The sequence below is a fragment of the Thunnus albacares genome, chromosome 14 (assembly GCF_914725855.1).
Source record: "Thunnus albacares chromosome 14, fThuAlb1.1, whole genome shotgun sequence".
In the NCBI taxonomy this organism is placed as follows: Eukaryota; Metazoa; Chordata; class Actinopteri; order Scombriformes; family Scombridae; genus Thunnus; species Thunnus albacares.
Window position 1 is genome coordinate 419,610 of NC_058119.1, and position 13,214 is coordinate 432,823.

General features: G+C 37.8%; 1 protein-coding gene across 2 annotated transcripts in view; it reads right to left on the bottom strand.

Annotated features, from left to right (window-relative positions):
- Positions 1 to 13,214, bottom strand: part of piezo1 (piezo-type mechanosensitive ion channel component 1) — a 171,888-nt gene that overhangs the window by 77,957 nt on the left and 80,717 nt on the right. Inside the window, exons 14-21 of one of the 2 annotated variants that reach the window (XM_044372289.1) lie at positions 11,975 to 12,153; positions 10,963 to 11,111; positions 10,184 to 10,342; positions 4,167 to 4,273; positions 3,333 to 3,499; positions 2,317 to 2,493; positions 913 to 1,038; positions 188 to 388 (exon numbers count right to left, since the gene is read on the bottom strand). In XM_044372289.1, coding sequence (XP_044228224.1) covers positions 188 to 388; positions 913 to 1,038; positions 2,317 to 2,493; positions 3,333 to 3,499; positions 4,167 to 4,273; positions 10,184 to 10,342; positions 10,963 to 11,111; positions 11,975 to 12,153 — 1,265 coding nt within the window. Of the gene's footprint in view, positions 1 to 187; positions 389 to 912; positions 1,039 to 2,316; positions 2,494 to 3,332; positions 3,500 to 4,166; positions 4,274 to 10,183; positions 10,343 to 10,962; positions 11,112 to 11,974; positions 12,157 to 13,214 lie in introns of both variants that reach the window. The other variant, XM_044372287.1, reaches the window with a different exon arrangement.

Here is a 13,214-nt window from a genome sequence, read left to right on the forward strand (position 1 = left end):
TGTCATTTTAAAACTTTATGATCTTTTTTGCAGTCAAAACACTGATGTTGATGCAAAACAGTCTGCTAGACAAGCTCACTTTATTTTCTTATCTTATCAATCATATCTAAAATGATTACAATAAAAAGCTCAGTTCTCTTGTTCAGTGTTTCCTCCTTCATTTGATGAAGTGATCTTTCACAGCTACCTCTAATCCAAACTTGTAGAAAGTGTAGTTGAGCAGGTACTTGAAGCAGGATATTAAACCCTGGTCTAGTGTGTCCCTGGTGGCAGCAGGGAACAGAGCAGGGATGGTTGGAGGAGATCGTTGGAGCTGACGATAGTGGTGAGCCTGGTGTCGATACACTGTCGCCTCAAACACCAACAGCATCAGCACTATTAAATGGTTCTGCAAAAAAACATTCATTAATTCACACTCAGCATATAAAGGAAAAGAAAACTTTTAAGGGCTGGATATGGAATCTCAATACTTTACGTACTGACCGAACTGTGTCTGTAGCACAGGGTACTGAAATCTGTCAAGTACCAAAAGTTGGTGCAGACATCTTAAGGGTTGGTTCACCCAAATGACAAAACAAAATCTTTTATCACGTACCTCTAGTGGTATTCAGTCATGCAGATAGTTTTGGTTTTATTTATCTAGGTTTTGGAAAATAAAACAAATGGAAATTTCTGTCTCCATCACAATACAGTACAGCAACATCTCTCACCAGAAACAGTGGGGCGGAGGCCAAAATCTCAGAGATAGTTATTTCGAAACTTGGAAAAATAAAAGCAAAGCTATTTGTAGTTGGAGAACTGACCCCCTTAAAAAATGTTTTCCTTTATTAACCTAATACAGGAGTATCCTTATCGGAGTTAACTTGACTGTCTCCATCTTTTCACTAACTAGGAAACATATACTGAGTATACCTTGCTGTAACCCAGTACAGTGGCATCTTTCCTAATGCCAAACCATTTGGCTGGATCCACGGGGTCCTTATATAGAGAGGAGTTCATCATTTCCTCTGGTAACAGGTTGGTTTCATTTGTTATAGGCTGTGAAGAAAAGGAGAAAGATACAGATTCATAAGCTGGACAGTCAACACCTTATCACTCCAGCCCCAAAATTGAAACCTGAGCACATTACTATTAAACTGTGTCAGGTTACTACAACAACTAGACCTGTGCCAGATAGTCAGTGACATTAGAGAACCAAATGTGGATTACTCTGCCACTGAAAATAATCCCCAACAATTTCTTCCTGTTTCAGTAACATTTGCTAAAAACTATAGTTTCCAGCTCTTTCAGGTAAATGACTTAGTGTTTTTAAAAATGAAACTACTTAAAGCTTCCAGATTGTTTTTTCACATAAAAAATGAGAGAATTCAACTGATTCCCTCTCTTGTCCATCTGGCCTGTAGCTGTTCAGATATCTTGCTGTGGATCAAAAATATATGGACAGACCACGTATAAAGCATTTGTCAGGACCCCACTGCTAATGGGCAGAAAATATTTGTGAATCACTGCTCACATCTCTGAATTCATCAGTGACTCAAAAAGCTCTGGTCCTGCTCTGGTGAATGGGTTTCCCCAGTTGGAGAAACAAACAAACCTTTCAGAGCCTTGGTGAGCAGGACTACATTTTTTTGATATTATGAATATGAACATAGTTATTATTATGAAAATAGTTATGGTTAACAGTGTAATCACCCATTTATATTACTGCTAATTACGGTATATATTATTCATTCATTTATTTATTTGTTCTGCTCATATCAATGCATAGTTCTAGAACAAGTTGTGATTCATAAACAAAATTCAATTCAATTTCCTTGTACAACATCCAACCCCTCCTCCTTTCCATGACTGGAAAGGAGCAGGGGTACTTAATACTGAAACACAATGCTTAAACAGACAACCAAAATAGCACAGCCAAATATAAAAACTTGCTGCAAAAACAGAAAGTATAAATGTGCTACAAAACTCAAGCAAATAAAGGGAAACACATCCACTATTTGATTATGTTTTTTGGTTTTGCAGCATTTTTCTGTATTTAGTTGTGTTTACAGCATTTGGTTGTGTTTCCTCTATTTGCAGCATGTTTCTGTATTTGGTTGTTTAAAAAAAGCTGCACACTTCTTGTCAAATTGGTGATGTTTTCTTCATTTATGTTAAAATCTCACCAACAACTTAAAGGTTGTGATGTCTTGCTCTACTCCTGCTGTTTCTTCTGTTCCCTCATCCTGTTGGTATTAATGACTAACTGAAATATAATATTATGCCTGTTGTAACAGATATTATGATGCAGCATGTGTGAGTGTATGCATATCTTACCAGACTACAGTTACTGGAGTACTCAGCAGGGTTGACAACACTGAGCTGGTACAGCATCTTACACACTATGATAACACACACCCAGACAGTAGACAGACAGGAGGCCATGGGCCTGAAGCGACCATATGGCATTGCCAGAGACCACAACACCACCAGGACCAGGTTCATCACTGATGGCTGCAACAAACAGAATGGAACAGAACAAGATGAAGGCCATAATGCACCCTCACAAAATCAACATGTTTAATAGCTAAATTCAAGCATCACATATGTGTAGATCATTCAACTCTGTTGGTGAACACCAAAACATGCCATTCTGAACAAGGATGGGACACTGCTAGATACATGCTGTACCATTCATTTCAGTGAAAGTTGCATATTCAGCACATTCACCAAATACTGTTTTTCAGGCACCCACAGTTTTGTGCCGATAGCACGTGCACATTAGAATCCTTGTGTGGGTGATCCCTCTCAGACGTAAGGCTGGCTCATTGTTGGCGTTGTGAATGTTGGATGATGCCTCGTACAAACGTTTCTAGAGTTTTCTGGTCGGTCCACTAATAGTTGATTACAGTAAGTGAATGAGATGATCACATAGCTATTACACTAACTGCAAAAGTCAGTTAAAAAGAATAATCTTCCAACTTTTGTTTATTCAGGTTATTATCATAATCCATCATTGTGACAGACAAGGGTTGTAGAAATTCTTGTTGTTGAACTTAACCATATTTATTTTCATCAGATTTTATTTTGCGTGTGTGTATGTGACCAACACATCAATGGTTTTAAAATTCTATAACTTAGTTAAAACTGATGGTTTTGCTCAATTTATCTAGGTTGAGAACAGTCTCACTCAGTATCACTCTCAATAAATCACCTTCAAGTTATAGCATAATTGACTGGGACAATACAAAGACTCAAAATACTGGCATCTGATTATTGTGCAGTGTTTAATTAATTCTTTGCCTCACTCCTTTCATACACACAACATACCAACCCATAAACCCTGGTTTTACCTCCTCAAGTGCAACCCACACGGAGAAGAAGGCCACCATCTTAAGGATGTGAAGTTCCAGAAGCCCCCAGAGAAACACTTGAACCTTGGTGAGAATGTCAGAGAACCTTCTGGACAGAACCAGTAACCTGTCCATCACCAGACCCCACTTACTGGGCATCAACTCGACTGAGAGAGGGAAAAGAAAGGATGAATTAACATAGAGAGTGGGAGGATGAGAGGTGGACGGGAGACACAAACAGAAATCATTTGAGAAGAGATCAGTCCAGGAGAGTTTATGAAACTTTTGCGACCTTGACTGGACTCGCATAGAAATATACAAGGCTAAAGACCAACATGGTCAGATGAATAGAAAATATTTTTCCAAGAATAAAACTCATGTAAGCTTCATTTCTTACTCAAAATACACATCAGCAACACTTCAGTGGAAGTCTCTGACCCACACCAACTCCATCTGTTACCAGATGTCATTGTTATTTATCAATTTTTTATCTTCCTCACCAAAGCTTCACCATTAGGTATTAAACTTCAGACATACAGACTGCCAGACATACAGCAGGTCTCTCAGATTTGGTGTAGATCGATAACTTTGTAAAAATAGAAGTGTATTTGTCATGAGACAGACAACGGAAGGTCATTTAAAACACCAGACACTTTAGTAACCACTGTCAGTGTGGCTTGGTGGATTAAAATGTGATTATATTCCCACTTCACATAATGTGTCAGTGAGTAGTTCGTAATCATAAATAATGTAACAATTACTGATATGTGTGTCAATAAGCAATAATTGTGAAAATGTATCTTTAATATAAACTGCCAGTGTTGTTTTTTTTACCTTCATCCTCAGATTCATCATCTATGTTGGTCACCAGGTCTTCCTCTTCAAAGTTCACTCCCACATTACTAGAGCCAATCTGTTCGGTCTTCTCACTGTTTTTCCTCCTGGAGGCAGATTGTCTCATTAGTTCTTGCAAAAGGATAAATATAGAATTCCCAGGTAATACATGATGATGGGAAACACCATCACAAAAAGCAGATGCTTAAACAGAAAAATTGTGACCCCTTTCCACACTGACAATTTGATCACAAAAGGAAAAAAGTGATTTGTAATTTTTTGCATTTGTTTAGAATTCATTAAGAGTCAGCATTTTATGCATTTAATGAGAATATGCCATTTTATAAAATTTGCTGTACCTCCATTCATAATAGGGTACATTTTCTTTTAAGTGAAATGAATACAAAATAAATTCAAACATTCAAACAGGTAAATGTTGCATGAGATAAGATGGAAAATGGAGTGCCTGTTTAGGGCATATCATTTTTCTTGGGAACCTAAAGGATTTCCTCTGGAGTCAAACACTAAGGACCAAAACCACAAAAGGAATGTGTGGCTTTTGCGGCTGCTAAACCTGTGCAAATGAGACAAAAAGATAATGTGTAACTAAAAAAGCACCCGTAAAGGGTGAAATGCACTGCAAACTGCGTGGCTGAGCAGATAGCATCATGGTGCACCTGTTCCATTTGCATTTATGTAAATGAGGTAGTATTCATACATTCAGTGCAAAATTGTCCCCTTTCTATGAAAATAAGACTCATTGCCAAAACAGTCTAATTCACAAAAACCAGCGCTAATAGCCACATGCAATTAGGGTGGAGTTATTAGCATCTTCAGATAGCTGGTGTTAACTCTACTCTCTCTCTCTCTCTCTCTCTTTCTCTCTCTCTCTCTCTCTTTCTCTCTCTCTGTCTCTTCCTCTCTCTCTCTCTCTCTCTCTCTCTCTCTCTCTCTCTCTCTCTTTCTCTCTCTCTGTCTCTTCCTCTCTCTCTCTCTCTCTCTCTCTCTCTCTCTCTCTCTCTCTCTCTCTCTCTCTCTCTTCAAATCTTCAAGCTTGTGAGGCTTGAATGATATTGAATTGATATTCAATCATATCGGGGGGGGGGGGGGGGGATTAGGTGGATGTGTATGGAGGATATTTTTGGTCATAATTATAATTAAAAGTCCAAACAGAAAATTGAAAGAGATAAAATTAAAAAAGATGATTATTTTACAACACTACTAGGAATAATCAGGCCATAATTAAACTTAAAAAGACAAAAGAAATTGAAAAATCAAATTTAAAACATACAACGATAATTTAAAATTTAAAGTGACAATGAAAAAAGTGAAATTTAAAATGCAAATCTTAAATGGAAATGCTTAAACTGAAAGCTTACATTGTAAAGATGAAATTAAAAATGCCAATGGATATGAGAAAAGGGAAACATCAAATGTGAAACTCAAAATGGGAAATAGAAAAGCTTAAAAAAGGAAATACTTAAATTAAAAGGTTAAATAGAAAAAATAAATTCTTTTTTTGCATTTCTATTTGCATTTGCACTTGCACTCTATCATTTGGCATTTTAAAATGTATCTTTTCCATTTTCCATTTGTCATTTTCCATTTTAAATTTAATCTTTTCCCTTTTCCATTAGGCATTTACCATTTGGCTTTTCAAGCTGTATGTAAAAGAGGAGGCGTGGCCCAAAGGCTGGAGGGAGGGTTTGAAACGGCTGGGGCACAGAGGCACCTTATGGCCAGCAGAGAGCACAGTGAGTTTGGCAGAGCAGTATGAGTCCAAACTAAAAGAGGAACTGACAGCTGCAGATGTGCATGTCTGATGGAAATGAGACATAGTTGTGTGGTTAGCATAATCGACCACTGTCTGGGTTTGAGACCTAGTGTGGGAACCCTCTGTTGCTTTAATAGTTAGTTGAAGAACACTTATTTTAACAATTTATCAGCCAAAAAGGAATATCTATTTCCACTTTTACTTGAATACAAATTTTGCTGCCTCAACAAATTAACATTCCTCCAAAGACAGCAGAACAAATGACTAACTCTACATAATCATAACTGAATTACTGTAATAGTAGTTAATAAAAACCTGTGGCTGTGTGTTGGCAGCCATATGAGCCATCATATTTTTCTTATTTCAGAAGCAGATCTGCCAAAGTAGAAGCAAATAACGTAAAGCACAACAAATGTGTACTGTTACTGTACAGTCATGTAAAGTCTATTCATTCTCCAGCACCTGTCTCAGCAATGAGGCTAGCTCTGGCTTTGCCATTGCTAGCAGCCAATGTGGATGGCAGAGCACAGTGCGGTTCCTCTTCTAGTTCAGACTCATACCAAACTCACTGTGCTCTTTAGCAGTCAGCTCCCCCTGCTGTCCATAGGGTGCCTCTACACGCCAACCATTTCAAACTCTCCCTCCAGCCTTTGGGCCATGCCTCCTCATTTACATACAGCTTGAAAAGCCAAATGGCAATTGCCAAATGAAAAATGGAAAAAAATTAAATGTCGAATGCCAAATGTCAAATGCCAAAATTGCCAAAATGTCAAAATTTCTATTTAAGCTTTTACATTTCCCGTTTTGAGTTTCCATTTTGATGTTTCCCTTTTCTTATTTCCATTGCCATTTTCAATTTTATTTTTACAATTTAAGGTTTCAGTTTGAGCATTTCCATTTAAGCTTTTGCATTTTAAAATTAACTTTTTTCATTGTCACTTTACATTTTCCAATTATCATTTTACATGTCATTTGCTTTTTCAATATGCTTTTTCTTTTTTAGTCTAATTATGGCTTGATTATTCCTAGTACTGTAGTAAAATATGAATCTTTTTAGTCTTTTAAGTTACCTTTCAATTTTCTATTTGGGCTTTTAATTTTAATTATGACCAAAAATATCGTCAATAGATGTGGGATGGTAAGCTTATCTTGGACTATCAGCTACTTAAAAATAAAAATGTCAGCTGACATGCACTGATGGAGCTCAGCATTCATCTATAAGGGCTGTTTTATTACAAACAGTTCCACTGTATAAACGTGGAATCTGTGTATTAACAGCTGATCTGTGTAAAGGTGTAGCAGAACACTGAACATTAATTATCGGAAGATCCTGACCGATCCGGTGTTAATGAATTTACCGCTGCTGTGCCATGTGCATAAATGTGCACAGCCCCTTTCTCATTTTGGAGATGTACTTATCGTTTCAGCAGCTGTGTTATGCCACAGCCAGCTGCGGACAGCAAACAGAACATCAGTATTGATGTTACTGCGAAATCCTGGATACATTCAGTAACACCTGAACAACATTATTGTAAGACTGAGACATTAATCTAACACATTTCAAACCTGTCTTAGTCACATTAATAGCTATAGCCTATTTTGATGGACATTTCAGTAGATTATGTTATAGATGCAAAATACCAGAGCAGTAAAATAAGCAAAATAAGTGAAAGTTGGTTTGTGATTGTGGAGAACTCTGTGTAAATGGTAAATGGTACATAGGCTGTACTTGTATGGCACCTTTCTAGTCTTCCAACCACTCAAAGCGCTTTTACACTGTGAGACTGACTGGAGAAGCTGGGAATCGAGCCGCCAATCTTCCGATTAATGGATAACCCGCTCTACCTCCTAGAGCGGCTGTGTGCGTACCTCTGCTAATTGAAGACAGGCAATTTGAGGCTTTTGTGCTCTCTGCAATTTTCATTATGGACCAATCTGTGTGCTGAAATGTTAAGAAAAGCCTGAAACACTGGAAACCACTGCACTCACTCACTCAGCTGCAAAACTTTATGAACGTGTTTGCGGTGGCATATCATTAGGGCAAAATCTTTTGTGAATAGAACCTTAAAACAGGGCAGATTGCTGGTGCAAATGCTATGCAATTCATTCTTTGTGGATTTGGGAAGACCAATGTAATGTGGAGGTAATTTCTGTACATCCTGCACTCCATTGTGCTTAAATTATGTCAATTTGTTGTAATAAAATGAAAATTAGCTTTAATGTTTTTAGGGAAACATCATCAAGTATTTTTGGGTTCATTCACTTGCTTCATATTTTTTGTTTTTTAATGACTTGGAGAGGCTGTGGCTGATCCCCAGCATAATCAGCTGGGAGACCCTGTTTTCTTGTAAGACACAGCAAAATAATAAATACATTTTCCAAGTTTTAATCTTGTGTCTCTGTGTTAATCCTTCATTTGTCTGAAAACAATGTGACAGTGTTTTAATATCAAATCTCTCTCTTTTCTCTTCCTGTAAAATAATATGATTTTCATGACTCATTCTGAGCTCAGGGGCATATATATAAATTGGTCCAAACAAATGGAATTTGGAGTGACTACATAAATCTCGCCCAAACTTAAACATCAGCTTGTGGGTTTAAGCAACTATGTGTTTTTATTTTAGTTTGGCAAAAACATTGTTTCCATTTCCAAAAAAATATTTGAAATCTATTTGTTAATTTCTGCCCTATCCTCCTCCTGATCTAAGAACACAGGTGAGGGAGGTGTGAGTAAAGATCAACAGTCCTCTATGCTATATATCTGCAGCTCCATATTGTACTGTATTTGCTGTGCCTATTTTTTAGCTACCCAATCAAATCTGACAGATGTGATAAATCCCTCTTGTGGCTAAACCCTGCCCACTAATTCCGTTTCACTCAGAAATATGTCATTACAGAAGATAAAGACACTCCAACTTCCATTTCACTGTGACTTCAAACAACACTGTTCACCTGCAATATATAATATAAAAGCTTTTTCATGTGATGTGTAGTAGGAGTGTGGAGGTCTGTATTGAGGGGTGGGAGTAATGATTACATTTACGTTTTTTGCGGTAACCAAGGTTTTTTTTTGTACTTTTTTATTATTTGCAATAATTTTACTTTCACTTAAGTATTTCTTAAGTATTGTACTTAACTAAATTTCAAGTCTCATTAGTCAAATTGGAGTAATGTGTCACAAGAAAAAGACATGATAAACAATGTGAGAATTTTCTGAGTGTAAAGCGTATACTACAAGCATGATTTGTGACATCATAACTATTTTGGAGCCAATCATGGTCCAGTACGTAACATACATAAGTGTGATGTGGAAACTTGAAGCCTCCAGTGCACATACATTTTCTGTTATTTATATACTGTGATGATGTCGGATGTTAAATAAAACGTGAGGGTAATATATGTAGAAATGCTCCCTGCAAGTCAAAAGCCAGGGCTTCAACTTGCCCTAAACGCTTTGTTTACAATGTTTTTTGCATCATCAGCTTGTTGTGCATGTCCATAAATAGATGTATTGAAATCCTATACTTTGGAGCCACACAAAGTCTCCCGAGACACAGCTTCTGGAAGCTGGCCAATCAGAACAGAGTGGGCTCCTCAGGAGGGGGTCCTTAAAGAGAGAGTGAACTGAGGGACTGCGTAAAGGGTAAATATGAGTTAAATAAGGGGGGTTTTTGTTTTTGTTTTTTTTTGTTTTTTTTTACTGTAAATCATGTATAGATATTCCAGTAGAGCCCCAAATTAAAAAATATAGACCTGGAAATGTGCAGAATATGTCTCCTTTAAGGATTTTATCAAAGTGATTGATTTTTTTTGTCAACAAACAAACAAACAAAGAAAAAGTGTCAGATAAAAATTATTATTTCTAGCAGAGTTTTTTCATCTGGAGGGGTTCTTTAATAATGACCTGCTGTGGCGTCCACAGCCCTTTTTATATATTGTTGGTCTTTTTTGTGTAATTGTCTGAGTTTTGTCCTCTCTTCTGGTTAATCTAGTAAGGCTACACTGAGTTGGGTTGATTATCAGTTTACAGAAAAGGACTTACATGCTAATGCACTTTCTTTTGTAGCCTACAGGTGCTGTTTAATTTATTATGTTTATTTTATTGTATAATATTATCATCATGACATAACATTTTTCCTTTACCTCCCTCCCGCCCCCAAACACAGTAACATTTACCCAGAGTACATTTTAGCTGACCTACTTTTTTACTCTTATCTAACTATATTCTACACAATGTTGTTACCTGTGTATAGGTGTAACATGCTCCAGGTCAGTGATTTTCATGAAGGGTTTGTGGAAGTAGTGCAGCTGCAGAATACAGGCCAGCAGGAAGAAGCCAGGGATCAGAATACTACTGAAGAGCTCGGACAAGGCAAATGTCTCCAGACCAATTGCTGCCAGCCTAAGGATGACAGGGGAGCATGATTAGATTTTCATTATATCAGCTTTATACTTATATGTTGCATATTCCTAAATTAACGTGTTTAATTACCACCTGGGGGGCACATAGGGACTCAACAGTTTACTTTTGCCTTGAGTCCCGGGTTAATCCAGCTGTGCAGTTGACCCATGGATAGGTTTTTCTCACCAGTGAGTGCTACTGAGCTACAGTAGTGCTGTAGATGCAGTTTAATACACTTTGAGCACGTATTAAGAACTATGTGTATATGTTTAAGTATAGCCATCTAAAGCCAAAAGTGGCTCCAGTATAAACAGAATATACACTGAGGTGCTGGATTACATTACATTACATTGTACAGGTGTACTTAATAAACTGGTAACTCAGTGTATTTAACACCATTTTCTATCAGTGACCCTGTATCTAAAGCCCTAATTACCCCCATTTCCTAAAATAGGGTTTTTTTAGTGTTTACTTGATATATAAATCACAAACTACAAATGAATGCTAATAATGACAACAGAACCAACCTAAAGCTGAAAGAGAAAGAAACAGAGATAGAGAAGTATCAGTGATTTAGAGAAAGGCACTTGACAATCTCAAGCTCTTGTAAAAGAACATACTGTTGTTCTGTGAAACCAGTGAAGTTTCTCCAGTATCCAGGGAAGTCTTCAAACTGATAAGTGTAGATGGAGATCAACACCAGCATGGTGTAGGCCACAACAAGCCACCAAAAGAGCTTCAACAGACGCCTCCACAGAGGGTAGTACACCTGGGAAATAAGACAGTCACTCATTACAAGAGATTTTTCGAATTAACACTTAATATGAGTTATGTTCAGTAGGTATAATGTATAGATAACTACAACACTACAAGAGAATTTAAAGCAAATTTGTCACAACCCAAATACCAAGTAACACAAAAAAATGGCATGAGATAAGATGTCTATATATTTGACCCTTCTTTAAAAATGAACACTGAGGGCCCGACTTTCATGTTGGTGCAGAGTGCAGAGGTATTTCCTTGACTGTACTGGTTTCGGATCTGACTTGCCTTGCATGGTAGAGAGTGTGATGCCATTTCAGCAGTGTACTTCAATCTGGGTATTAAGAAAGAGTGTGACTTGCACAGTCCGCCAGCTTAAAGCAGGTTGAAAGCTCGCACACTTGTTTTCCATAATACTTTTATTATTAATTATTTGGAGAAGGCACGGCCATATTAAAATAACATAAACTCCTTTATTCATGCTTTGCTCATCTTTTCAGTTAAATTTTATGTTCTTTAACCAGCTGACATGTGATCACACAGAAGAATTACAGTTTCATTCTGATTATGGCACTAATGCAAGACTGAATAAAGATTAATTAGCGATTCTTCCAGGCATCTGTCATCCACAACAGCAGGCATCCTATACTGACAGCCTTTCCTTTACTCTGATGACTCTCTTTACAGAGATCTGCAGTCTCTATTGGAATTATGTTACTAGACTGTTGCAAGATAACCACAAAAATCTCAGTGATTATGTGCACATAAAACATGTTAGGGCGGGGCACACTATGATCTGCACCATGCCACAGATTCTACAAAAGTAGAGCCCTGAGAACCTGAATCAGTGGTTCGTAGCCATGTTCCTACCTGATAGAGACAGAGGCAGAGCAAGAACAGCAGCATGTAGATGATCTTGTATCCAACAAGTTTTCCAGCAAAGGAAACCATGATGAACATCCCTCCACACACGTAGATCCAGTATTTGGCATAACAGCTCATCACCATGCCTCCCAGAACCTTCAGCACTGATTCATTACCAGCCCCCTCTTCTGACAAGGAGAGGTTGGAGAGGGAGGAGAAAAGAGGGATTGGATAGTGACAGTACAATGGAAAAGAAAAAGTCACCAAGAAGATACTCTATATGATAGAAAGGACTGTTAAACAGAGACAGACAAACGTGTCATCCACTGAAGACCAGTATTCAAAAGATTTCATTTGTCACTTGTAGAAAGTGTTTGTGTACAAAGCTGGCAGTTTCACTTGATGGTGGAGTTTTAAAAATTGAAAGGGTTAATCCTCTGGGGAGGATATTCAGTTTTTAGACAATGAAAAGAACACTAGTGCCAGAACATGGTCTCAGGAGGCCAACGTTCACCCCAAAGGAAACCATGACCTGCTGAAGGAGTTCAGATTGTTGTCTACGAGAATTTTAATTCAGGTGGAATTCAAGTTTTGCTTAGAAACTTGAATACTAAATACTGATGATATTCAATCCTATTTTAAAGGTCCAGTGTGTAATATGTGTGGTATTTAGCAGCCTCTAACAGTGAGGTTCTAGATTGAAACACTCCGCCACTCACCCCTCCCCTCCCTAAGACTTTGGAGAGATTCCAGAAGCTACGGTGGCCTTCAAGGACAAGAAGCTATTTGCTGAAGTCCACGACAACTTCGAGCATTTCTAACAAGTCAAGTGATGAGGTGAAGATGTTACTTAATTATTTAGTCTATAATACTATAGGTTATAGCTCACAAGTAAGATAGCAGTTTTGAGTGTTTTATTGTTTTGGTAATACAAGCTAACATAAGCAACGTCATGCTAAACAAAACTTACATTATTTTATTCTAACGTTAGGCATTATTGATAGCGAGATAGCGTTGGCAGGATAACGTTACATATTTTATTATCCGTTTGCAGAGTCAAGTACTGGAGGTTAGAGGAGGAGGAAGAGGGCGAGAAAGAGGACAAGTTAGCGGTTCTGCTGCAGGCAGGGCCAGGCGAGGGAGGAGAGCAAACACCGGCACCGGGGAAGCAGAGCAAGAGGCTGGAAACCCTCCAAAGGGACCGAAGCAACTGAGGTTTGTGACGTTATTTATACAATTATTTTAT